Source organism: Convolutriloba macropyga, chromosome 6, assembly GCF_964194025.1.
Source record: "Convolutriloba macropyga chromosome 6, txConMacr16.3, whole genome shotgun sequence".
NCBI lineage: Eukaryota > Metazoa > Xenacoelomorpha > Acoela > Convolutidae > Convolutriloba > Convolutriloba macropyga.
In genome coordinates, this window is record NC_134473.1 from 57617610 (window position 1) to 57642089 (window position 24480).

General features: G+C 36.9%; 2 protein-coding genes across 2 annotated transcripts in view; both read left to right on the plus strand.

The window, feature by feature from the left end:
• LOC142341795 (uncharacterized) overlaps nucleotides 1-21919 on the plus strand; it is a 78495-nt gene extending 56576 nt beyond the window's left edge. Inside the window, exon 3 of the mRNA XM_075393030.1 lies at nucleotides 19190-21919. Coding sequence (XP_075249145.1) covers nucleotides 19190-21672 — 2483 coding nt within the window. The 3' untranslated portion in view covers nucleotides 21673-21919. The remainder of the gene's footprint in view (nucleotides 1-19189) is intronic.
• LOC142341797 (uncharacterized) overlaps nucleotides 1-24480 on the plus strand; it is a 444522-nt gene that overhangs the window by 77740 nt on the left and 342302 nt on the right. The gene's annotated exons all lie outside the window — the stretch shown is intronic.

Genomic DNA, 24480 nt, shown 5'->3' on the forward strand with positions numbered 1-24480 from the left:
GACAATCAAAAATCAAAAGCAGAAATACTAGTAGAATTTATTGACGTGATTGCAAGACAGATTCGACGTTGGTCACAACACTGAGCTAAAGATAAAGTTTACGCACGAACACAATATACCCTTATACACACAAGGACCACCAACACCGACACACCTGCGGGATGAATTTTTGATCGAGCTTGACCTGATGGACTATTACGGATTAATTAATACGCTACAACAGTCAAGTATAGTAGCCCTTTATTTGCTCATGGGTAAAAAATTGGAGAAACTCAGAGTCTCGATAGATCTACGACGAATTATTCACTTGTCCTCAAATCTGCAAATCTTTGGTCTGTGGTAACCCATACGTCAGGAAGCACAACATCCAAATATGACCTATGAACAACTTGCTACAATTTCCCGACAAGACGATGCAAGTAATTTCAATAACAAAAATGGAGCATGAAAACAGGAAAACTAAAAAATTGACAAAAATCCCAGTTCTACTTTACAAAAAAGTACATCCTGAGACGAGGAAAATCAACGCATATTGAATGCCAATTTCTGCGAGACGAAAATTTGGACAATTTCACAGGAGTCGGAGTACCGTATGAGTCACTGGAATGATCAACGCAAACAAGCGTGACATCGTTATTAAGAAGAGTCTCATTTGAAGTTATATTGTACATTTCTGTTTTAAATTTCGCAGAAAATTTTGTAACCTTACCAAAAAAGGCAGAAATTGGACGCTTTCATATCTTAACGTCCAATCAAGCCAAAAATGAGTTCTCAATTGATCCCTGTATTATACTAGCAGGAATGAAGTTCCCAGAGCATGTTAAAACTGAAATAAATCAGCTAATCTAAAACACAATTCCAAATCCTGAACGCCAACCTACAAATTCTCCGGTAGAATACAGCAAACTGTGGTTCCCAACACCAGAAACGTGCACCGATGTTAATGTTCCATCACCTTTGCAGCGGGAAATCCATGATGAAATTTCCTAAATTCCAACAACTCAAAAGAATTGGCCATTCCCGCTCAATGATAGACAGAGAGACTTTCTTGAATCAATTTCATATGGAAAACTCCGTCCTGACTGACAATCAAAAATCAAAAGCAGAAATACTAGTAGAATTTATTGACGTGCTTGCAAAACAGATTCGACACTGAGCTAAAGATAAAGCTTACGCACGAACACAATATACCCTTATACACACAAGGACCACCAACACCGAAACACCTGCGGGATGAATTTTTGATCGAACTTGCCCTGATGGACTATTACGGATTAATTAATACGCTACAACAGTCAAGTATAGTAGCCCTTTATTTGCTCATGGGTAAAAAATTGGAGAAACTCAGAGTCTCGATAAATCTACGACGAATTATTCACTTGTCCTCAAATCTGCAAATCTTTGGTCTGTGGTAACTCATACGTCAGGAAACACAACATCCAAATATGACCTATGAACAACTTGCTACAATTTCCCGACTAGACGATACAACTAATTTCAATAACAAAAATGGAGCATGAAAACAGGAAAACTAAAAAATTGACAAAAATCCCAGTTCTACTTAACAAAAAAGTACATCCTGAGACGAGGAAAATCAACGTTAATTGAATGCCAACTTCAGCGAGACGAAAATTTGGATAATTTCACAGGAGTTGGAGTACCAAATGAGTCACTGGAAAGATCAACGCAAACAAGCGTGACATCTTCATTAAGTGCAGTCTCATTTGAAATTAAATTATATATTTCTGGTTTGAATTTCGGAGACGATATTGTAACCTTACCAAACAAGACAGAAATTGGACGCGAACATGTTTTCTGATTAAGCCAATATTGTGTTCTCAATCGATCCTAGTATTATATCATTAGCAAGAATGGAGGGCCGAGAGGATGTTAAAACTGAAATCAACTAGCTAATCCAAAACATAAATGCAAATCCTGAAAGCCAACCTACAAAATCTCAACTCGAATACAACGAATTGTGGTTCTCAAAGCCATAAACGTGCACAGATATTAATTTTTATCACCTCTGCAGCGGCAAGTCCATGACCAAATCTAAAATCTCCAACTCAAAAAATTGGCCTTAACTGCTCAATGATAGAAGAGACCTTGAGACAATTTTATGTGGAAAACTGCGCACTGACTGACAGTCAAAAGTTAAAAGCAGAAGTACTGGTAGAATTTAGTGACGTGTTTGCAAAACAGTTTCGACGTTGTTCAAAACACTTACCTAAAAATAAAGCTTACGCACGAACACAATATACCCTTATACACACAAGGACCACCAACACCGACACACCTGCGGGATGAATTTTTGATCGAACTTGCCCTGATGGACTATTACGGATTAATTAATACGCTACAACAGTCAAGTATAGTAGCCCTTTATTTGCTCATGGGTAAAAAATTGGAGAAACTCAGAGTCTCGATAGATCTACGACGAATTATTCACTTGTCCTCAAATCTGCAAATCTTTGGTCTGTGGTAACTCATACGTCAGGAAACACAACATCCAAATATGACCTATGAACAACTTGCTACAATTTCCCGACTAGACGATACAACTAATTTCAATAACAAAAATGGAGCATGAAAACAGGAAAACTAAAAAATTGACAAAAATCCCAGTTCTACTTAACAAAAAAGTACATCCTGAGACGAGGAAAATCAACGTTAATTGAATGCCAACTTCAGCGAGACGAAAATTTGGATAATTTCACAGGAGTTGGAGTACCAAATGAGTCACTGGAAAGATCAACGCAAACAAGCGTGACATCTTCATTAAGTGCAGTCTCATTTGAAATTAAATTATATATTTCTGGTTTGAATTTCGGAGACGATATTGTAACCTTACCAAACAAGACAGAAATTGGACGCGAACATGTTTTCTGATTAAGCCAATATTGTGTTCTCAATCGATCCTAGTATTATATCATTAGCAAGAATGGAGGGCCGAGAGGATGTTAAAACTGAAATCAACTAGCTAATCCAAAACATAAATGCAAATCCTGAAAGCCAACCTACAAAATCTCAACTCGAATACAACGAATTGTGGTTCTCAAAGCCATAAACGTGCACAGATATTAATTTTTATCACCTCTGCAGCGGCAAGTCCATGACCAAATCTAAAATCTCCAACTCAAAAAATTGGCCTTAACTGCTCAATGATAGAAGAGACCTTGAGACAATTTTATGTGGAAAACTGCGCACTGACTGACAGTCAAAAGTTAAAAGCAGAAGTACTGGTAGAATTTAGTGACGTGTTTGCAAAACAGTTTCGACGTTGTTCAAAACACTTACCTAAAAATAAAGCTTACGCACGAACACAATATACCCTTATACACACAAGGACCACCAACACCGACACACCTGCGGGATGAATTTTTGATCGAACTTGCCCTGATGGACTATTACGGATTAATTAATACGCTACAACAGTCAAGTATAGTAGCCCTTTATTTGCTCATGGGTAAAAAATTGGAGAAACTCAGAGTCTCGATAGATCTACGACGAATTATTCACTTGTCCTCAAATCTGCAAATCTTTGGTCTGTGGTAACTCATACGTCAGGAAACACAACATCCAAATATGACCTATGAACAACTTGCTACAATTTCCCGACAAGACGATACAACTAATTTCAATAACAAAAATGGAGCATGAAAACAGGAAAACTAAAAAATTGACAAAAATCCCAGTTCTACTTAACAAAAAAGTACATCCTGAGACGAGGAAAATCAACGTTAATTGAATGCCAACTTCAGCGAGACGAAAATTTGGATAATTTCACAGGAGTTGGAGTACCAAATGAGTCACTGGAAAGATCAACGCAAACAAGCGTGACATCTTCATTAAGTGCAGTCTCATTTGAAATTAAATTATATATTTCTGGTTTGAATTTCGGAGACGATATTGTAACCTTACCAAACAAGACAGAAATTGGACGCGAACATGTTTTCTGATTAAGCCAATATTGTGTTCTCAATCGATCCTAGTATTATATCATTAGCAAGAATGGAGGGCCGAGAGGATGTTAAAACTGAAATCAACTAGCTAATCCAAAACATAAATGCAAATCCTGAAAGCCAACCTACAAAATCTCAACTCGAATACAACGAATTGTGGTTCTCAAAGCCATAAACGTGCACAGATATTAATTTTTATCACCTCTGCAGCGGCAAGTCCATGACCAAATCTAAAATCTCCAACTCAAAAAATTGGCCTTAACTGCTCAATGATAGAAGAGACCTTGAGACAATTTTATGTGGAAAACTGCGCACTGACTGAGAGTCAAAAGTTAAAAGCAGAAGTACTGGTAGAATTTAGTGACGTGTTTGCAAAACAGTTTCGACGTTGTTCAAAACACTTACCTAAAAATAAAGCTTACGCACGAACACAATATACCCTTATACACACAAGGACCACCAACACCGACACACCTGCGGGATGAATTTTTGATCGAACTTGCCCTGATGGACTATTACGGATTAATTAATACGCTACAACAGTCAAGTATAGTAGCCCTTTATTTGCTCATGGGTAAAAAATTGGAGAAACTCAAGAGTCTCGATAGATCTACGACGAATTATTCACTTGTCCTCAAATCTGCAAATCTTTGGTCTGCGGTAACCCTTACTTCAGGAAACACAACATCCAAATATGACCTATGAACAACTTGCTACAATTTCCCGACAAGACGATACAACTAATTTCAATAACAAAAATGGAGCATGAAAACAGGAAAACTAAAAATTGACAAAAATCCCAGTTCTACTTAACAAAAAAGGACGTCCTGAGACGAGGAAAATAAACGTTAATTGAATGCCAACTTCAGCGAGACGAAAATTTGGATAATTTCACAGGAGTCGGAGTACCAAATGAGTCACTGGAAAGTTCAACGCAAACAAGCGTGACATCTTCATTAAGTGCAGTCTCATTTGAAATCGAATTGTACATTTCTGTTTTGAATTTCGGAGACGATATTGTAACCTTACCAAACAAGACAGAAATTGGACGCGTTCATGTTTTCTGATTATGCCAATATTGTGTTCTCAACTGATCCTAGTATTATATCACTAGCAAGAATGAAGGGCCCAGAGGATGTTAAAACTGAAATCAATTAGCTAATCCAAAACATAAATGCAAATCCTGAAAGCCAACCTGCAAAATCTCAACTCGAATACAACGAATTGTGGTTCTCAAGGCCATAAACGTGCACTGATATTAATTTTTATCACCTCTGCAGCGGCAAATCCATGACCAAATCCAAAATCTCCAACTCAAAGAATTGGCCTTTCCTGCTCAATGATAGAAGAGACCTTGAGACAATTTTATGTGGAAAACTGCGCACTGACTGACAGTCAAAAGTTAAAAGCAGAAGTACTGGTAGAATTTAGTGACGTGTTTGCAAAGCAGTTTCGACGTTGTTCAAAACTGACCTAAAAATTAAGCTAACGCGCGAACACAATCTAACCTTATACACAAAAGGACCACCAACACCGAGACTTTTCGTGACGAATTTTTGATTGAACTTGCCCTGATCCACTATTACGGGTTAGTTACTACGGTTCCACACTCAAAGTATAGTAGACCTTTAATTGCTCATCGGATGAAATCGGAGAAACTCAGTGTCTTTATGTATAACGAATTATGCAGTGGTCCTCAAATCTGAAATCTCTTTGATCCGTGGGAACCCATTCTTCAAGAAACGCAATCCAAATATGCCTTAAGAACAATTTGATACAGTTTGCTGGCATGACGATACAAGTAAATTCAATACCAGAATTGGAGCATAAAAACAATAAAACTTAAAAATGACAATTTACTTATTAAAAAAGTACATCCTCAAACAAGGAAAATCAGCGTTAATTGAATGCCAACTTCAGCGAGACGAAAATTTGGAAAGTTTTACAGGAGTGGTAGTCCCAAATGAGTTTCAGTTGGCTTAGATAGTTCAGAAGCCCACTAGTCAAACATCCCGTTTTATACAGGGAATTTCTTGCGTTGTATTTTGCATTGGATCATTTCTCAAACTGTATCTGGTGTAGAACCACTCAACGTTTTGGCGTCCAATATTGTAATTGCACGTATTCCAAGAATTTTCTTTCACAAATGCAGACATACCCGGAAGCACAATTTTCACTTCGACTTACAGAAAAAGTACCAGTCAGAAAAATCGAAATAGAATCAAAAGTCGAAACACCAAATATTTCATTAACACAATTGAGAAGTTTTTTGATGCATTCAAAGAGGAGGACGAAATTGACTTTGAATAGAAAAACTGAAAGAACTTGGAATGTACAAAAAATATTTGGAAAAACAAATAGGAGAGCCCGTATTGCTGAAAACCAGAGATTTGATAAAACTGAGATAATCTCTCTGAGGAATTTCAGCTGTTATTGCCGACTAGGATGAGCGAATTGAACCCTTTGACATTAAAATCGAACAAGATCAAGATCAAAAAGTAAAATAGTGGCTGCGAAACGGCGAAATTGAGAACCTTCGATATTCAAACAGCAAGCTGAAGAAATATGAGCAATTAAACAGAGTGGTAATTGAGAAGTTTTTACCGCAAATTCTTCGACGATGATGGAACAGTTAAAAATAAACAACTCTGTACCACGAAAGTTTTGGAAAGATCTGGTCGATCGCAAACACCCATCAGAAACAGCAAGAGATTCAGGAAATTCACGAATAGCACGAGTTTTGGGAAACAATTCTATTTTCCAGTTTTCACTATGTCTCATCAAAACGATAAAGAATAGTTTGACCTGTATGGAACTAAAAAGAGCAAACGAACTATATCAACGACCAAACACAACCTGTATCATCTGAGCAATCCTTTCCAAGAGACATGATGCAAATTGATCTGATAGGACCACTCCAATCGCCAATTTATATGCACTCATTAACTGGAATAACGTTTTCTCAAAAAAACCTTTACGGTACCCCTCAAGCGTTAGAAAATACAGTAGCAAGTGATTTGAAAAATTTCACTACTTGAAATTCCCTATTAAGTTATGTCACTGCTTGAAATTCGACTGAAAAACGCAGCACTGAATCATCCACAAAGTATTGGACTTTTAAAACGCTAACACGCATCTGTGAAGCAAATTGTGAAATTAAACACAAATCGGCAATGGAACGACTGGCTCAAATTCGTATCCTTGGCATACAGTTTGCATACATAACACATCTTATAGTTATCAATTGCTTGTTGCCCCAGTGCCGTCTTTCATGGACGAGAGCCTAAAAAGGCTTTGGATCTATAATTTTTGGTCAAATCATTGGAGAAAGCAACATCCAACCCCGATGAGGTGTCAGCATTATAAGATGCCCTGTTGGAAGAGATCAAAAAGGCCAAAGGCAAGTTAATCGCATCGTACCAGCTTTACCAAAAAAATACTACGATCAAAAAGCTAGCGCACAACCTCTCAAAATTAACGATTACTGCCTTATTGTCATTGCATAACTCACAAACACTCAGATTTTGCCGGTAAAGCATTATCAATTTGGTTACCATTATATGAAGTTGAAAAAGTTCCGACAAACTCGGGAATTGGCAAAACTGGAACAACTTTTACCCAATGCGTACACACAACTCGTCTCCGCCCAATCTAAAACAAACGATGTACCCGATGATTTAGAGATCGAGCCACAAATCTTCGAAACAGACCCAAGCCTCAACAAATAGAGAAGTGAGTCATCAATGTTCGATGATCATCTACAAACGCTGATTGGTGATAGCCAATTGACTCACCAAGAAAAAATTGACACGGCACCCGGAGAAGTTAGTCTTGCGATACCTAATGGACGAGTCATAGCAGCGGCGCCTGCACCCACACAGTGATAATACCACCTGCAGCAGAACGAGCGATGGCGCTTCCTTTATTACCCGACGGGATACAAGTACCATTAGAGCCAGACGTTCAACCAGCAATTTTTCAAGAGGAGAAGGATAATGAAAGCAACGAAGATCAGCGTTATGAAGACACCAGACAATCCACAGAAATTTACATCAATGACAAATATTTCAACTACTTCCAGATGCATGAAAGAGCAGGATTGTGATGTGATGATACAAGCATATGAAATTAAGGGCGGTTCTTAGAAATTGATCCCACCCACCGCCCCCACATCAGTCCCCCAATCCGCTTTTGCACGCCCGCTGCGGTGCACCCCTTTTGTGTTCACCTCCGCCGCTCCAATTAAACTAAAGCTAGCCTCACTAAAATCTAGCTGGCTACTGACGACGCCAACCGCTCGGCGGTTTGTTTGAGAGCAATTGGTTCGATAATAATTGTCGCTGACAGTTGTACTTACATGCCAAACATCTCTTTTACTCAGTGTCACCACAGCACATGATTTTGATTGAAGAAAATTAACGCAATGTATAGCGAATGTTTAAAAATACTTATCTTTAGCTTCAATATAAATTAGCTTGGAACTACCGCATGAAAAAAAGAACGGAACATTGAGGGAATTGGAGTTAAACTGCATTGTGCTGCTACCCCCTGGAAGGATGGTGACTTTGTTTGTAACGGTATTAAAATATATCGAGAAAAGAGGGTGTGGAAAACTTTGCGCATTTTTAAGACTTTTGATTTGAAATATTTTTTTTCGCGGAGATGTTATTTCCCTGTTATATTAAGTTTGGCGTTTGGGTTGTTTTTGAATATCCGAAGTAAATATCAGACTCGAAGATGCAATTCGGATCTATTTATTAGATCTGTATAGTTGTTTGTCCGTTTTGGACGCTTCCTAGAGCTGTTTCGTGTGCATTTTGAGATAATATAGATGCAATTTTGATCTATTTAGTAGGTTTATGAAGTGTTTTTCCCCATTTTGGATGCTTCGTAGAGCATTTTCGTATCTATGTTGAGATAATAAAGTGTTCCCAATTGATCCTAGTATTATATCACTAGCAAGAATGAAGGGCCCAGAGGGTGTTAAAACTGAAATCAATTAGCTAATCCAAAACACAAATGCAAATCCTGAAAGCCAACCTACAAAATCTCAACTCGAATACAACAAATTGTGGTTCCCAACGCCATAAATGTGCACAGATATTAATTTTTATCACCTCCGCAGCGGCAAGTCCATGACCAAATCCAAAATCTCGGACTCACAAAAATGGCTTTTCCTCCTCAATGATAGAAGAGACCTTGAGACAATTTTATGTGGAAAACTGCGCCCTGACTGACAGTCAAAAGTTAAAAGCAGAAGTACTGGTAGAATTTAGTGACGTGTTTGCAAAACAGTTTCGACGTTGTTCAAAACACTGCCCTAAAAATTAAGCTAACGCGCGAACACAACGTGACGATTTTTTGATCGAACTTGCCCTGATCCACTTTTACGGGTTAGTTACTACGGTTCCACACTCAAAGTATAGTAGACCTTTAATTGCTCATCGGATGAAATCGGAGGAACTCAGTGTCTTAATGTATAACGAATTATGCAGTGGTCCTCAAATCTGAAATCTCTTTGATCCGTGGGAATCCATTCTTCAAGAAACGCAATCCAAATATGCCTTAAGAACAATTTGATACAGTTTGCTGGCATGACGATACAAGTAAATTCAATACCAGAATTGGAGCATAAAAACAATAAAACTTAAAAATGACAATTTACTTATTAAAAAAGTACATCCTCAAACAAGGAAAATCAGCGTTAATTGAATGCCAACTTCAGCGAGACGAAAATGTGGAAAGTTTTACAGGAGTGGTAGTCCCAAATGAGTTTCAGTTGGCTTAGATAGTTCAGAAGCCCACTAGTCAAACTTCCCGTTTATAACAGGGAATTTCTTGCGTTGTATTTTGCATTGGATCATTTCTCAAACTGTATCTGGTGTAGAACCACTCAATGTTTTGGCGTCCAATATTGTAATTGCACGTATTCCAAGACTTTTCGTTCACAAATGCAGACATACCCGGAAGCACAATTTTCACTTCGACTTACAGAAAAAGTACCAGTCAGAAAAATCGAAATAGAATCAAAAGTCGAAACACCAAATATTTCATTAACACAATTGAGAAGTTTTTTGATGCATTCAAAGAGGAGGACGAAATTGTATTTGAATGGAAAAACTGAAAGAACTTGGAATGTACAAAAAATATTTGGAAAAACAAATAGGAGAGCCCGTATTGCTGAAAACCAGAGATTTGATAAAACTGAGATAATCTCTCTGAGGAATTTCAGCTGTTATTGCCGACTAGGATGAGCGAATTGAACCCTTTGACATTAAAATCGAACAAGATCAAGATCAAAAAGTAAAATAGTGGCTGCGAAACGGCGAAATTGAGAACCTTCGATATTCAAACAGCAAGCTGAAGAAATATGAGCAATTAAACAGAGTGGTAATTGAGAAGTTTTTACCGCAAATTCTTCGACGATGATGGAACAGTTAAACATAAACAACTCTGTACCACGAAAGTTTTGGAAAGATCTGGTCGATCGCAAACACCCATCAGAAACAGCAAGAGATTCAGGAAATTCACGAATAGCACGAGTTTTGGGAAACAATTCTATTTTCCAGTTTTCACTATGTCTCATCAAAACGATAAAGAATATTTTGACCTGTATGCAACTAAACAGAGCAAACGAACTATATCAACGACCAAACTCACAACCTGTATCATCTGAGCAATCCTTTCCAAGAGACATGATGCAAATTGATCTGATAGGACCACTCCAATCGCCAATTTATATGCACGCATTAACTGGAATAACGTTTTTTCAAAAAAAAAACTTTACGGTACCCCTCAAGCGTTAGAAAATATAGTAGCAAGTGATTTGAAAAATTTCACTGCTTGAAATTCGACTGAAAAACGCAGCACTGAATCATCCAAAAAGTATTGTCTTTTAAAACGCTCACACGCATCTGTGAAGCAAATTGTGAAATTAAACAAATCAGCAATGGAACGACTGGCTCAAATTCGTATCCTTGGCATACAGTTTGCATACATAACACATCTTATAGTTATCAATTGCTTGTTGCCCCAGTGCCGTCTTTCATGGACGAGAGCCTAAAAAGGCTTTGGATCTATAATTTTTGGTCAAATCATTGGAGAAAGCAACATCCAACCCCGATGAGGTGTCAGCATTATAAGATGCCCTGTTGGAAGAGATCAAAAAGGCCAAAGGCAAGTTAATCGCATCGTACCAGCTTTACCAAAAAAATACTACGATCAAAAAGCTAGCGCACAACCTCTCAAAATTAACGATTACTGCCTTATTGTCATTGCATAACTCACAAACACTCAGATTTTGCCGGTAAAGCATTATCAATTTGGTTACCATTATATGAAGTTGAAAAAGTTCCGACAAACTCGGGAATTGGCAAAACTGGAACAACTTTTACCCAATGCGTACACACAACTCGTCTCCGCCCAATCTAAAACAAACGATGTACCCGATGATTTAGAGATCGAGCCACAAATCTTCGAAACAGACCCAAGCCTCAACAAATAGAGAAGTGAGTCATCAATGTTCGATGATCATCTACAAACGCTGATTGGTGATAGCCAATTGACTCACCAAGAAAAAATTGACACGGCACCCGGAGAAGTTAGTCTTGCGATACCTAATGGACGAGTCATAGCAGCGGCGCCTGCACCCACACAGTGATAATACCACCTGCAGCAGAACGAGCGATGGCGCTTCCTTTATTACCCGACGGGATACAAGTACCATTAGAGCCAGACGTTCAACCAGCAATTTTTCAAGAGGAGAAGGATAATGAAAGCAACGAAGATCAGCGTTATGAAGACACCAGACAATCCACAGAAATTTACATCAATGACAAATATTTCAACTACTTCCAGATGCATGAAAGAGCAGGATTGTGATGTGATGATACAAGCATATGAAATTAAGGGCGGTTCTTAGAAATTGATCCCACCCACCGCCCCCACATCAGTCCCCCAATCCGCTTTTGCACGCCCGCTGCGGTGCACCCCTTTTGTGTTCACCTCCGCCGCTCCAATTAAACTAAAGCTAGCCTCACTAAAATCTAGCTGGCTACTGACAACGCCAACCGCTCGGGGGTTGTTTGAGAGCAATTGGTTCTATATTAATTGTCGCTGACAGTTGTACTTACATGCCAAACATCTCTTTTACTCAGTGTCACCACAGCACATGATTTTGATTGAAGAAAATTAACGCAATGAATAGCGAATGTTTGAAAATACTTATCATTAGCTTCAATACAAATTAGCTTGGAACTACCGCATGAAAAAAAAGAACGGAACATTGAGGGAATTGGAGTTAAACTGTATTGTGCTGCTACCCCCTGGAAGGATGGTGACTTTGTTTGTAACGGTATTAAAATATATCGAGAAAGGAGGGTGTGGAAAACTTTGCGCATTTTTAAGACTTTTGGTTTGAATTTTTTTTCGCCGAGATGGTATTTCCCTGTTATATTAAGTTTGGCGTTTGGGTTGTTTTTGAATATCCGAAGTAAATATCAGACACGAAGATGCAATTCGGATCTATTTAGTAGATCTATATAGTTGTTTTTCCGTTTTGGACGCTTCCTAGAACTGTTTTATGTGCATTTTGAGATAATATAGATGCAATTTTGATCTATTTAGTAGGTTTATGATGTCTTTTTTCCCCATTTTGTATGCTTCGTAGAGCATTTTTGTATCTATGTTGAGATAATAATGCAGGTTTTTTTGTTTGTTGACATCGGGATTTCTATTGTCTGTCTTTACTATAAACAGAAATAATTGTAATTATCGATTCTGCCTGTTCTATGTAGCAAGTTTTATTGTTGGGGAATGAAAATAAGACCAACGTAAGCTATGTGTATATTGTATGAGGATACATTGTTTCAACTCTAAATGTGTAATAGATAGTTTTGAGTCCTAAAGTGCAGTAACTCAATAGGTGGCCTGTGTCTTTTGTTGGATTCAAGGGTACTTCATTTTTTAATTGGTTTAACTAATGCTAAGTAAGCCCATTGCAATATCAGAAGCCAGAGAACATAACTAGAGCGATAACGTGCTCAGTTAGGCGAAATCAATTTTTGTAGCCTTTAGCCGAAAATGCTGAACTAAAGTGATCTTGATTTTGACAAATAGCAATTCAAACAATCAAGGCACTCCAAATTTCACTCTTTGTTAAGTATCCTTAACAGTAGTCTTTACAAGCAAAATATTTGTTGCAGGTACATAAAATTTGGATCATCTTTTTCATTTTGCCTCTTTTACTCAGTGCCATCACAGCCAATGTTTTGATAAGAAAAATTAACGGAAAGAAGTGGGAATATTTTGAAATAATTTTGTCAATTTTTAATAAAAATTTATTTAGAACTGTCTATTGACGAAAGTTGAAAGAATTGCAATTTAAATAAATTGTAAAAAATGCTCAAATATTGAAACCTCGGCTCGTTTCGTGATTTTTTTTCTGAGATTTGTTTCTATGGAGATAATTTTAATAGTTTCTTGTTTACATTTCATTACAAAGGGTATTATGGAAAGCCTTCAAGTTTTTTTGATAGCTTTTCCTGTAAAGATGGAGGATATCGAACGGAAAAGTGGTAGATTGAAGATGTATATATGATAAAAAAGAATCAACCAAACGTATTTTCCCACTGTTTAATTACAATGCAAACTTGCATCTTCATTTTAAGGATTGTTAAGTGACTCTGCAGAAATCAATTCGAAATTTATAACTCGAGCCGCTTCGCGGTTCTCGATAAACGCCAGAATTTCTCAGTGACTTCAAGCAGAGTCACTTAACCATTACTTAAGCAGCTAACGTAATTAGAAGTCGAATTAAAATAGCTTCAGGCGCGGTTTCGTTTTCATTTCCAAACGTAGAAGTGGTCTATAGGGAGTTCTATTGCCTTCTTTCTAATCCTCTCAGTGGCATCATGACCCATCCCTGGCTAAAGTGTGAGAGAGAATTGCAACCGCTTGTCGAAATAAATTGTAATTTTGCTCAAAGGTTCTTTGAAATTGACTGAAGTCGCAATTTGTTAAACTGTAAACCGCCTTGTCTCCAAATCATCTAGAAAAGGCTAAATTCAATAAAGACCTTTTTGATACCGTAGACGTTAAACGTTTTCAAGTGACACCGCTCACACACTTCTTCCTGCAAGAAAAGTCGATCAGCCAAAGTAGGCTGAATCAAAGGGTGTACTTCAAGTACATGACTCCCCTCCTCAACATATGGGGTTGAAACAACAAATAAGCATATAAAACAAACTACCATAATTATTTCGAATGAAAAATTTGCGAGCAATCGATGTTATTCCTAATTGTTTAATCTCTCACTTCGCTATTTATCGTCTGGATATTATTTCAGGCTTGACTTCTGATTTTCCGTTATCTAATTTGTTCTGATTAAGAGTTTAGAACACTCGCGTGCACATTTTAAAATGCCGAAAGTCTGCAGTACCAGAAGTTAAAATGCCAGAAGTTGCTACTTAGCCAGAAATTGAAGTTGACTTCCGTTAACTTTCGTCATTTTAAAACGTGACCGTTTTGTTTTAAGCATGGTTAAGTGACTCTGCAGAAGTCAATTCGAAATTCTGACTTAATAGCTCGAATCGCTTCGCGGTTCTCGATAAACGCCAAAATAGCTTAGTGACTTCAAGCAGAGTCACCTAACCATTACTTAAGCAGCTAACGAAATTAGAAGTCGAATTAAATTTGCTTCAGGCACGGTTTCGTTTTCATTTTTAAAGTTAGAAGTGGTCTATAGGGAGTTCTATTGCCTTCTTTCTAATCTGCTCAGTGGCATCATGACCCATCCCTGGCTAAGTGTGAGAGAGAATTGCACCCGACTCTCGAAGTAATTTGATCGACCGGAGTGCGTTATATTTAAAGCCGTGCTCGTGTTCTCAACATGCTATAATTGCGGTCCTATTTTTTGGTTTACAGAATTCGAATTGTATTGCGGTTTTGTCTTCTAACTATTCGAAACAGTGGTTATGGTTATCTAATTTTATTAAACCCGTGGAGTTGTTTTAAAACAGGATTTAAAAACAATACCGCACGGGATAATATTTTTCTCGTAGAAAACAGCTGGAGAGACGAGAGGGGGAGTGGATATTTGGTGAAACATCAATTAGGTGAAAGTAATTTTTGAAGCAATTAGGGGAAAATCTCTAAAGCGAAGTTGAATTTAGACGAATAGCAATTAAAACATTTAACGGTACTTCAAAATTACTCTATGTTGTAAAGTTGTTCAATGTCCCTAACGGACTCCTTCCTCTTATTGCAAAACGTGTGTTAAAGTACATTCAACATCTATAATTTTAACGTTTTTCACTTTTTTTCAATATCATCTCAGTCATCAATGTTTTTTTTTCTGGTTTAAGAAAAGTAACGGAAGGAATAGTGAATGTTTAAAATAGCTTTAATTTATCAATAGCTTTAATATAAATAATTTAGAACTACTAATTGAACGCAGGGAAAATTGACGGAATTGCAGTTAAATCAAATTGTGAAAATGCTCAAATTTCCAAAACTCTGGTCAATTTTTGATTGTTTTCGTGAAATGTTTTTTTGTAATGAAAACCATTATTATAGCCACTTGACTACATTATCATGCGGATATTTAGAAACCTCCTTCAATTGTTTTAATTGCCATTCGCCTAATTTCCACAAAACTGTTAGTCCAAAAATTGGCCTATTAGCTGAAGAATTTCTTTCGCCTTATCGCCGAAGGGTCGTGAATTTTTTCATCACGGTAGCGAAAGATACCAAGAAATATAGGTGTGAGAAACTTCTGCGCTAAGCGGGTAAATTTTTTGATAATTCTCTGCTTTTTCGGAGTAGTATTTTTACTTTAACCTTATTTTTTTGGCCAAGGTGGTTTTTCTCAATTATATTAAGTATAGTTTTTGACTATAATGTGTTAGACTCTAAGATGCACTTTTGATCTATTTAAGTCGGTTTTTTGAACAGTTTTGTATTTCTGTATTCATTTTAAATGTATTTTTTTGGTTGACATGGTATCTCTTCCAAATTTAATGGCTTTTTCTTTTTTTATAATTTTTAATTTTTTTCTAAGAGAAAATAGATTAAATTAAGTCAATTTTTTGTCGTTTTTGTATGTATTTACTCAAATGAAGGAAAATTTTTTGTAATTTAATTAGGTTTTGTAAGGTTCGTTAATAGGTCTGGTTTATTGTTTCGTCAACAAAAAAATTTTTGAATTGTTTTTCAGGACTTAACCTGCTGTTTTACAATCCAAAGGATGTGGATTGTATTGTCTCAAAATCCGATCACTCATTTCGGACTTTGTTATGCCAATCACATGTACGTTTTGAGTAATATCTGCCCAATTTGATGTAATTATTGTTTTCTTGTCACTTAGTAGCATTATTGACATATATTATCGCCTTTTGATTGAGGCATAAATGTAAGAATTTAATTGATTCACTTCATAGCTAATGATTTTCCGGCTTGAAACTTGCTTGTTTTTACAAAATATCAATTATTTAAGTTTTGTTCGTATTTGCTTTTCTTTTTGTTCTCGTCACTTAGTGTCATTAGGCGAAACCTCATCTGATTTCTAATTTCTCGTGGATGAATTAAATTCGCTATTCGAGGGTAAAGTAATTATTTTTTGTGACTACAACATTGCTTGTTTTGGAAAATCAGTGGTGAATTTTGGAGTTTTACCGAATTTTCTTCTTTTAGTTGTCTTATCAGTTTCTTTGGGAACTTGTCCTTTTTTGGTTTTCCAATGAGATATAATTCAACTTTTTTAATGGATAATAGCTAATGGTTTTTTGACTTGCGCACTGCTTTCGTTAAATAGTACTTTAGTAATTTTAGTGAGTGTGTTTCAAATATTTGATATTTTTGTTGTCTCGGAATTTAGTCTGAATATCGACCGGTACAGTGGGCTTGGTATTCTATTTAAAGCTGCTGTTTGATATGTTGTAGTTTTATAAAACGGACAGTATTTGTTTTTATAAAAGTTTGAGTTTTACCCGTATTTGTTTTTTGTCTTTTAGTCTCACTGAGGACAGGTCTCATCAGCCTTCTTTTTGAATATATTTCGACTAAACAAATTGTATTCGATTTTTTTGTTTGAGTTTGTAGCTAATGTCTTTATTGACTTTGATATCATTTGAATAACTCTAGAATAATTTTGAATTTGTACTTCAGTTGTAACTTCTGTCTCTCTGTGGAAATAGGAAGATGTTATATGCTTTCTGAAAGCTGAATATTATGATGTCAAGGACTTCAATGTGAATATCTGTTTTAGTTATTCTGTTATCACTATGTTTGAAAAGAGAGTCCACATTTCTCGTTTTAAGTTTCTCGTTTTAGATTTTTTCTCTAAATTTGTTTCTCATTAGTTTTTCTTGGCTTTAACAAAGAACTATGATTTCTTGCCTTGTTATTGGTTTTGATATTTTTGACGCCCTTGTTAAATATGTATTTTTATTACTTTAAAGACTTTGTCCAGCATTTATTTTGAAGTATGCAGTATCATATGCGTAATGATGATTTTTTCCTGGAATAGTTGCTGATGGTTAGGCTCTCAGTTTTTCAATCCTTTGTATTGTAGTTCGAGTCTTGCTTCGCTTTACCTTAGTTCACAGCTGGTTCCATATTTTGCATGAGATCTTCGTGACTTCCTGGGCTATTTTCTTTCATCTCTCACTCTGCTCAGAGTGCAGTTGCTCTGTAAAGCAATCTAAATTGAACAGAGTCAGTGTCGAAAAACGAAATCAGAATAGAAAAGAGATAAAACACGAAAAAATTCAGTTTTGGATGCCTGGTATTTGATTTTTGTTCTATTTAGTTTTAGCTGCCAGGTCTAATGCTTTTTTGTGTTGATACGAATGCCTGTGTCCTTTCTTTACGAAGAAGGAGTGTGCCTAATTAAGGTCGCTCACTCTGGTCAAAATAGGACGCACTTTAAAAAAATTGTAAAAATAATTTCTGCAGTTTTTTCTTTCAATCCCAATCTGGGTTATTGGAATCAATGGAGGCTATTTACGGCAATCTGCCCGATATGTTTACTGCCTTGTTTATGGACGACGCCAGTAGAGCTGAACGGGTGAAGAGTAGAATACCTTAGATGAGATTTAAAGCTGGGTATTTCCCGTTACTTTGGAGGCAATTTTTACGCGGTTGTAACCCCCCGTCCGGGGGGGGGGGGGGTCCAGGGAGAGACCGAGTGGAGCGCAACCCAACCGCACACCATAGATAATCAAGAGACGACAACTAATTATTTCGCACTTTTAATCTACTTCAATTTTTTGCGAAAAATTGCTGCCAATCAGATTATTTGGCCAATCAAATTTAAGCATTCAGCTCTGATTCAAATTTTTCTCATTCTGCCCTGCGCTGGTTTGGTTCTAATTCCTAGCTCCCTTAATTATTTATTCCAACTATGCTCACTTTCTACATTAAATTGATAAATGCCTCGAACGCATATTAATGAATAGTGCTTGACTGCAGGTATAATGGCCTCATTTGTACCAGGCATAATTTGACAGTTTCTTGTAAGAATGAATTTGACATACATTATAGTGCCTATAAATTAAATGTGTTGCGAAATTTAATTTGCGGTCATTGGGAAGCGTGTCAACTATTTGAAACCATTTCTTGCTACACATTAATAGATAATTGTAACAAGCAAAACGATCTGAATATCAAGGCTTCGTTGAGGAAATTTTGAATCAATCCTTCGCTGTAATTATTCGACCCATAAAACATTGTGGTCGACTTCCAGAAGCGGGGAATTTGTATTCGGATAGAATTGTTCAAAGTTTGCTCTAACTAGCATTGTAAATTGACGTTTGCAATCATTTTAAATCATGTTTTTGATACATTTCTCGCAAAATCAGAAAAGGCGTAGATAGAAAAATGTGTTTCCTATCTTAATATTTTCATGATGGAGCTCCTTGTCAAATGTGTTCTCTTAGATTGTAAGATGATACATGGCTGATGTTCTCATTTTTTGCACGTGTTAATGTATTGTTATAATATTATAATAGAAGAAAAAGAAGTTTCGCCCGCTTCAAGATCTGCTGAACTAAATAAAGATATTGGTTTTATACGGGTTATGACTTCTTTAAAAAATTTTCTAGCTTTCCAACAGTTGAGCCTAATTAGGCGCTTGGAGTAGTGATAGAGCATTGTAATTTGAAGTGAGTGCTTGATATTCATTCTGAGTTTTTTCTGAACATTTTTCTGAATTGTGTTATGGTGCTTAGATCCCAAACTGGAAATGCCGAACACTCCTGACTATACGCGCACTTTGATGAACGGAAGTTTCTGGACGAATGTTGAAACGGATTTGCAGCAGGGAGAGTTAGAGAGTAGCTCGGAGCATATTGACCTGCGAGGTTTTGAACTTGAACTGGAAAAGGAAAATCTGAAGAACCAAGCGGCTTCAACGTCTGGAGGGACCGGTAATGTTAAAAACAAAAAGCCGTCGAAAACTTCTGGGTCAACTGATACGTTACCTAACAGTACTGATTTGAGTAAGACTATTGAGAAGCCGAAGAAAACTAAGAAGAAATCGCAGGCTTCGGAAAAACGTAGCGAATCGTCACCATCTATTGAACCCAATTTGCTTCCTAGGGGAAATGTATCGACCAAAGAGAAGCTTCTGAAAAGCGTTCACTGTACTTCGACGCATTGCGAGCGTGCTTTTAAAGTGAAACATCAAAATGTGTCGTCTAAATATCCGAGTAATAATAGCTCACGAGAGCGAAGTGGGTCCTCTACCCGCAAGTCAGGAATTAGCACTCCTTTAACGAGAATTCCCACGGTTGAAAAATTGAAAAACTCGTGCTTGATTCGAAATTTTGACTGCTGTGATGGAAAATTGGAACAAGTGGAAGAAAGTGAACGTAGTGATATTAAAGCTGAAAATGCAAATTTGCAACAATCTGGAGAAAATTGTGAAATTATGAATGAAAATGTGGAAACGAATAGTGACGACAAAGAATCTTCGTCGGGTTTTAGGCCCGAAGATTATTTGGACGAATCTGATGAATTTGGAATGGAAGATATGACTGAATTTATAACTGTAAATAGTAAGCGAAATAATAACAAGGTCAAAACTCAAAACATTAAGACCCAAAACACATTTGATGTGTTCTCGACCGATTTTTCCAGTATTAAGAAGTTCGACCCCTTTCAGAATGATGAATTCACTACCCAAGCTTTTAATTTAGACAAAGCCGGAAAAGGTCGCGGAGCAAAATTTGACAACCGTTTTTACGGTCCAAGTGTAGGTAATAATAATTCAATAATAACTAATGGTCTGATCGAGAATCCTGTTTCGGACGCCTTCTCAGCTCTAAGCTCTACGACCAATTCCTTGACTGTGAGTCAGAAAATGCAAGCGTTGATGTCATCGGAACCAAAGCCAGTCGTGATTCCACCTGAACCGGCTTCTCTAGTTACTGACGGAAAGAAGCTACAAGATGACGAGCAGTCGAAGAGTGAAAGTATCAAAGTTGAGGATAAAAGTGACTCTAAAGCTAGCTCTGATTTTGGAATGGGAAGCAACGTCGAGGTTCCCTTCGGGAATGGTCCATTTGTGGCTAGCAAAATTAAGCCAATTAGTAAACCTGTAGCAACTGTGGATCCATGCAAAGTAGACAATTCAGTTGTGACTACATCTGCTAAAAGTGTTGATAATTGGAACCCAATTGGAACGAGATTTTCGGCTGTGGCAACCACTGAAATAGGGGGCGATAAATTGTCTTTAGAAACGCCGTTGTTTCAAGGTTATTCTCCTTTTAACGGCGCTGATCGTTTACAGGCAGTGCAAGATTCAATGGCTCAATACAGGAAAAGTACTGGTTCGACACCGAGGCCGAACGACTTTGAAAACAGCTCAAAAGAACCAATCCCAGTCGGGGACTTAGGCTTTTCTGCGTTCCAAAATGGCAATGTCTACTCTGGAATGTTTTCAAATCCGACATCAAAGGAAAATAGTTCTTTGAATGGGCGTTTAGGCATCAGACCCCCGGGTTTTGATTTCGGCAGCGACTTGCTCAAGTACGGATCGTCTGGAAATGGTGGAAATTTTAATTCTGGTAAGAACGAGCTTTCTCCAGACTTAGATTTGAAGTCAAATTTGAATCCGACGGCGTCTGTTTTCAACCCTACAGTGGCAACTGCGGGTACTAAAGAATTTTTTCCGTCTGCTAATCCACCGGGTCCATTGTTTCAACGGAGTAATAGCACCCCTGATACTCCATTTTTGACAAAAACGGGCGCGTCTAATTTTCCATCGGCCCTCCCGCCTGTCAATTCGATTCCAAGTCGGGCTAAAGAGGAATCAACGTCTAAATTTTTCCCGTCTTCGAAATCTTCAACTTTATCGAAAGTGGAGTTTTTGAAATTGTACAAGCAACAAATGCATTTTCAGCTGAGATTAGTCAACTCTGAAATAGATGGCACGAAATCGAAGGCCGTTTTACTGGAGAAGTTGAAGACTCACACTACCCATATTGATGATTTAGAGATCAGCAGTCTTTTGGTGGAGCTGCAAGGACGTATTAAAGAGCTAAGGGAGTTGACGGATAATATTTACTGTCTATACAAGCACAACATTCGTTTGCTCACCTCTTTTGACGTTTTGAATGAACAACTATTTCCTATTGTGGACATCAGCGAAGCTGTGACTGCTCTTAGTCCGAAGTTAGAACGACTTTTTTCAACTATTTCTTTTTCTTAGCAGCTCGAACTTAACAAAGTAGCGACAAGAAAATATCTCAAGAAAGTTTCTCTTTTATCTCAACAACTACTAAAGTTTGAAGGGATGTTTTCGTATTAATAAGAACAGCTAATGCTTGTTTATATTGTTGTTTTGTGGTTGCTTTGCTGCAATTGCAACAACTGAGACAAATAACAAACATTGAAAATTTGTTTTCCGTTTTTTTTTGACTCGCAATAATGTAGAAAGAAATCATTTCGCTTCTCAACTGTTTTTTCTAGCCAAGAGTTGCAAGCTAGGATGAGCTGTACTTCTCAATTCATTTGATGAAAATTACTAGAAGTCTATGTAAATCTGGTTTGATAGTGATTATCGCATACAGCACTCGAGGTACCGAAGAACTCATCGTGAGTCCAAACTTGCAATTAAAAACGGGACAAGGAAATTTGATTTGTTTTGCCTTAAAATGAAAAAGAGAAAATTGATTAATCTAGATCGTCATATAGAATACGCAGTTGTTGAGATCCAGTGACGGAACGCTTTATAAAATTGCTATTATACGGTTCCAGCGTTGCCTCCCATCAATCTCACCCCCACCACGGTGTACCCCCGCCCGTTGTGCTCACCTCGCGCCCCTTCATTTAAGCTAAAGTTAGGATCACTAAACTGTAGCTAGCTACTGACGAAGGCAACCGCTCGCCAGTCGTTTGAGAGCACTTCGCCCGACGTTGGTCGGCTATGTTTGATGGTGTTGACGATGCAATCTACAAAACTTCTCGTAAGTGATGTAAGTCATGATTTAGACAAAATGTCGCGCAATTTAGCTATAAACTCCCTGTTAATCAGAGGTCATTGGTGCCGTGTGAAATACGACGAAAAAATAATAGCAATCGACCCACAAGCAGATAACATCTTCTAAGTTGTTAAATGACAATAATTAGGGCTGTTTCCTGTTTTGTAAGGTAATTTCATAGTATTTAAAGAATTTCGACTTTGCAAAGCCATTAACAGTAAATGCCCTAGCAGTTTGAGTTGAAGTGCAGGTACTTGATTTGAGCTCTACTAGTATAAGAAATAGTAGTTCTTCTTTTGAGCAGGCAGGTCTGGCGTCATGATTTTTCTTATGGAAAATTTTAATACGGCGGTTTTTTCATATCTTATTTTTCTTATATTTAAAATTTTAAATAGTACTGCATTCTTTGGTAGAATTTTCAATTTATAATTAATTGCTCTCGAACAAAGTTTGAAGCAATTATTGTAAACGTCCGTTTCTTTTTATGCATTTTTGGCAGTTTTTGCACCTCGCGTTCAAGTGCCTTTTTCATGTTGAACTTGGTTTTGCGTGACCTCAGTTGCTTTCACTCCGAAATAAAGATTGTTGCTAAATTCTAAACGATTGTGAGCGAGTGATTATCAAAGCCGTTTTAGCTTAGTGGTTAAAATTTGAGCCTGCTATCCTGGTGGTTGTGGCTTCGAACTCCTCATGGTTCGGGATTTTTAAACCCCTAAAAATTTCTAGGCCGCGCCCTCTAAATTACATTGCGCCCGCCTGTCGTTTGCGAGCAATCCATCCGACGGTAGTTGTTTTATGTTAATGACTTGATACCATTTACTTCAAATTTGTTTTGAGTTATTTGGCTCACATGTTCCATTTCTTGTTCTTGAATTCACTCAATGCTTCGAAGTAGTGCAGGAGTAAATGTTCGACAATAATTGCTTCAAAATTCATGATTTTGACATAATTCTTTCAAAAATTGTGACTTTGACATAACTGCTTCAAAAATCCTTCCAACTGTTGTTAACGACGAAAAATGGCGCGGAACTCAGTACTCATTTGAAAAGGTCTGTCCCTGCATAATATTTTTGTGTTCCGGATATCAATTTTTTATGTACAAAGTTTAAATGTTCCCCAAAAAATATTGCGATTTTTTTAGAAGTTTAAATGTCACAAAATTTTTGGAAAAATGAAAAGAAAATTTGATGCAAGTACAATAACAAAACTAGTTCTGGTTTATAGGCCAATTTGTGCTAAGACTATTAGATGACTTCATGATAAATCTATTAGAAAGCATATTCAGCTTTACTCAAGGATAGATGTTAAGTTTTTTTTCCAAGAAAAAAAAATTGCGGGGACAATTTTTGCGACCAAAATCAAATACGGTGTTTGTTTCTTGAGTTTCAATATCTATTTCAGAATCTATCTTCTGTAAAATTATTGGAATGTAACTTGTAGTTTTTTAATGAAAGTTTTCAGCTCGTCTTGCGAGAAAATGACTGCGTGAAAAAATTTATAGAAAAAAACTGACAATTTTTCTCCGAAAAATCGAAGAGATCGCCAGTTGATTTTAGTTACTCGTTTTTTTTAAAAGAAAGAACACTTAAGTATATTGGACAAACGAAAATTGGATGAACGTTTTTTATCATGAAATTGGAAAAATTTCTGATTTTTAGACAGTTGTGTAAGACAAGTAGAGGATATTTTTCTCATCGGAAAATGGCTTGCATTTTTCTTGAAGAAAGTCTATGCAGTTTTCTGACAGTTCAGTGACTTTACAATAGAGCAATATTTGCATGAGAATTTTTCCAGGACGAAACTCCACACCAAACAAAGTAATTTTAATCCTAATTTTAACAAAGTAAAGTAAAGAGAGAAGTTGAAACAATAATCGTGTCAGACGTTCTGAAATTTTGAAGATGTACCGTGACAGACGTTCTGAAATTTTATCGAACTTTTTACATATATAAAAGAGATTGTTAAGCAAATCAGTAAAAATAAGTTTTTAAATCGGTGAAATTTTCGTTTGTTTGAATCTCATAACTGAATGCCAT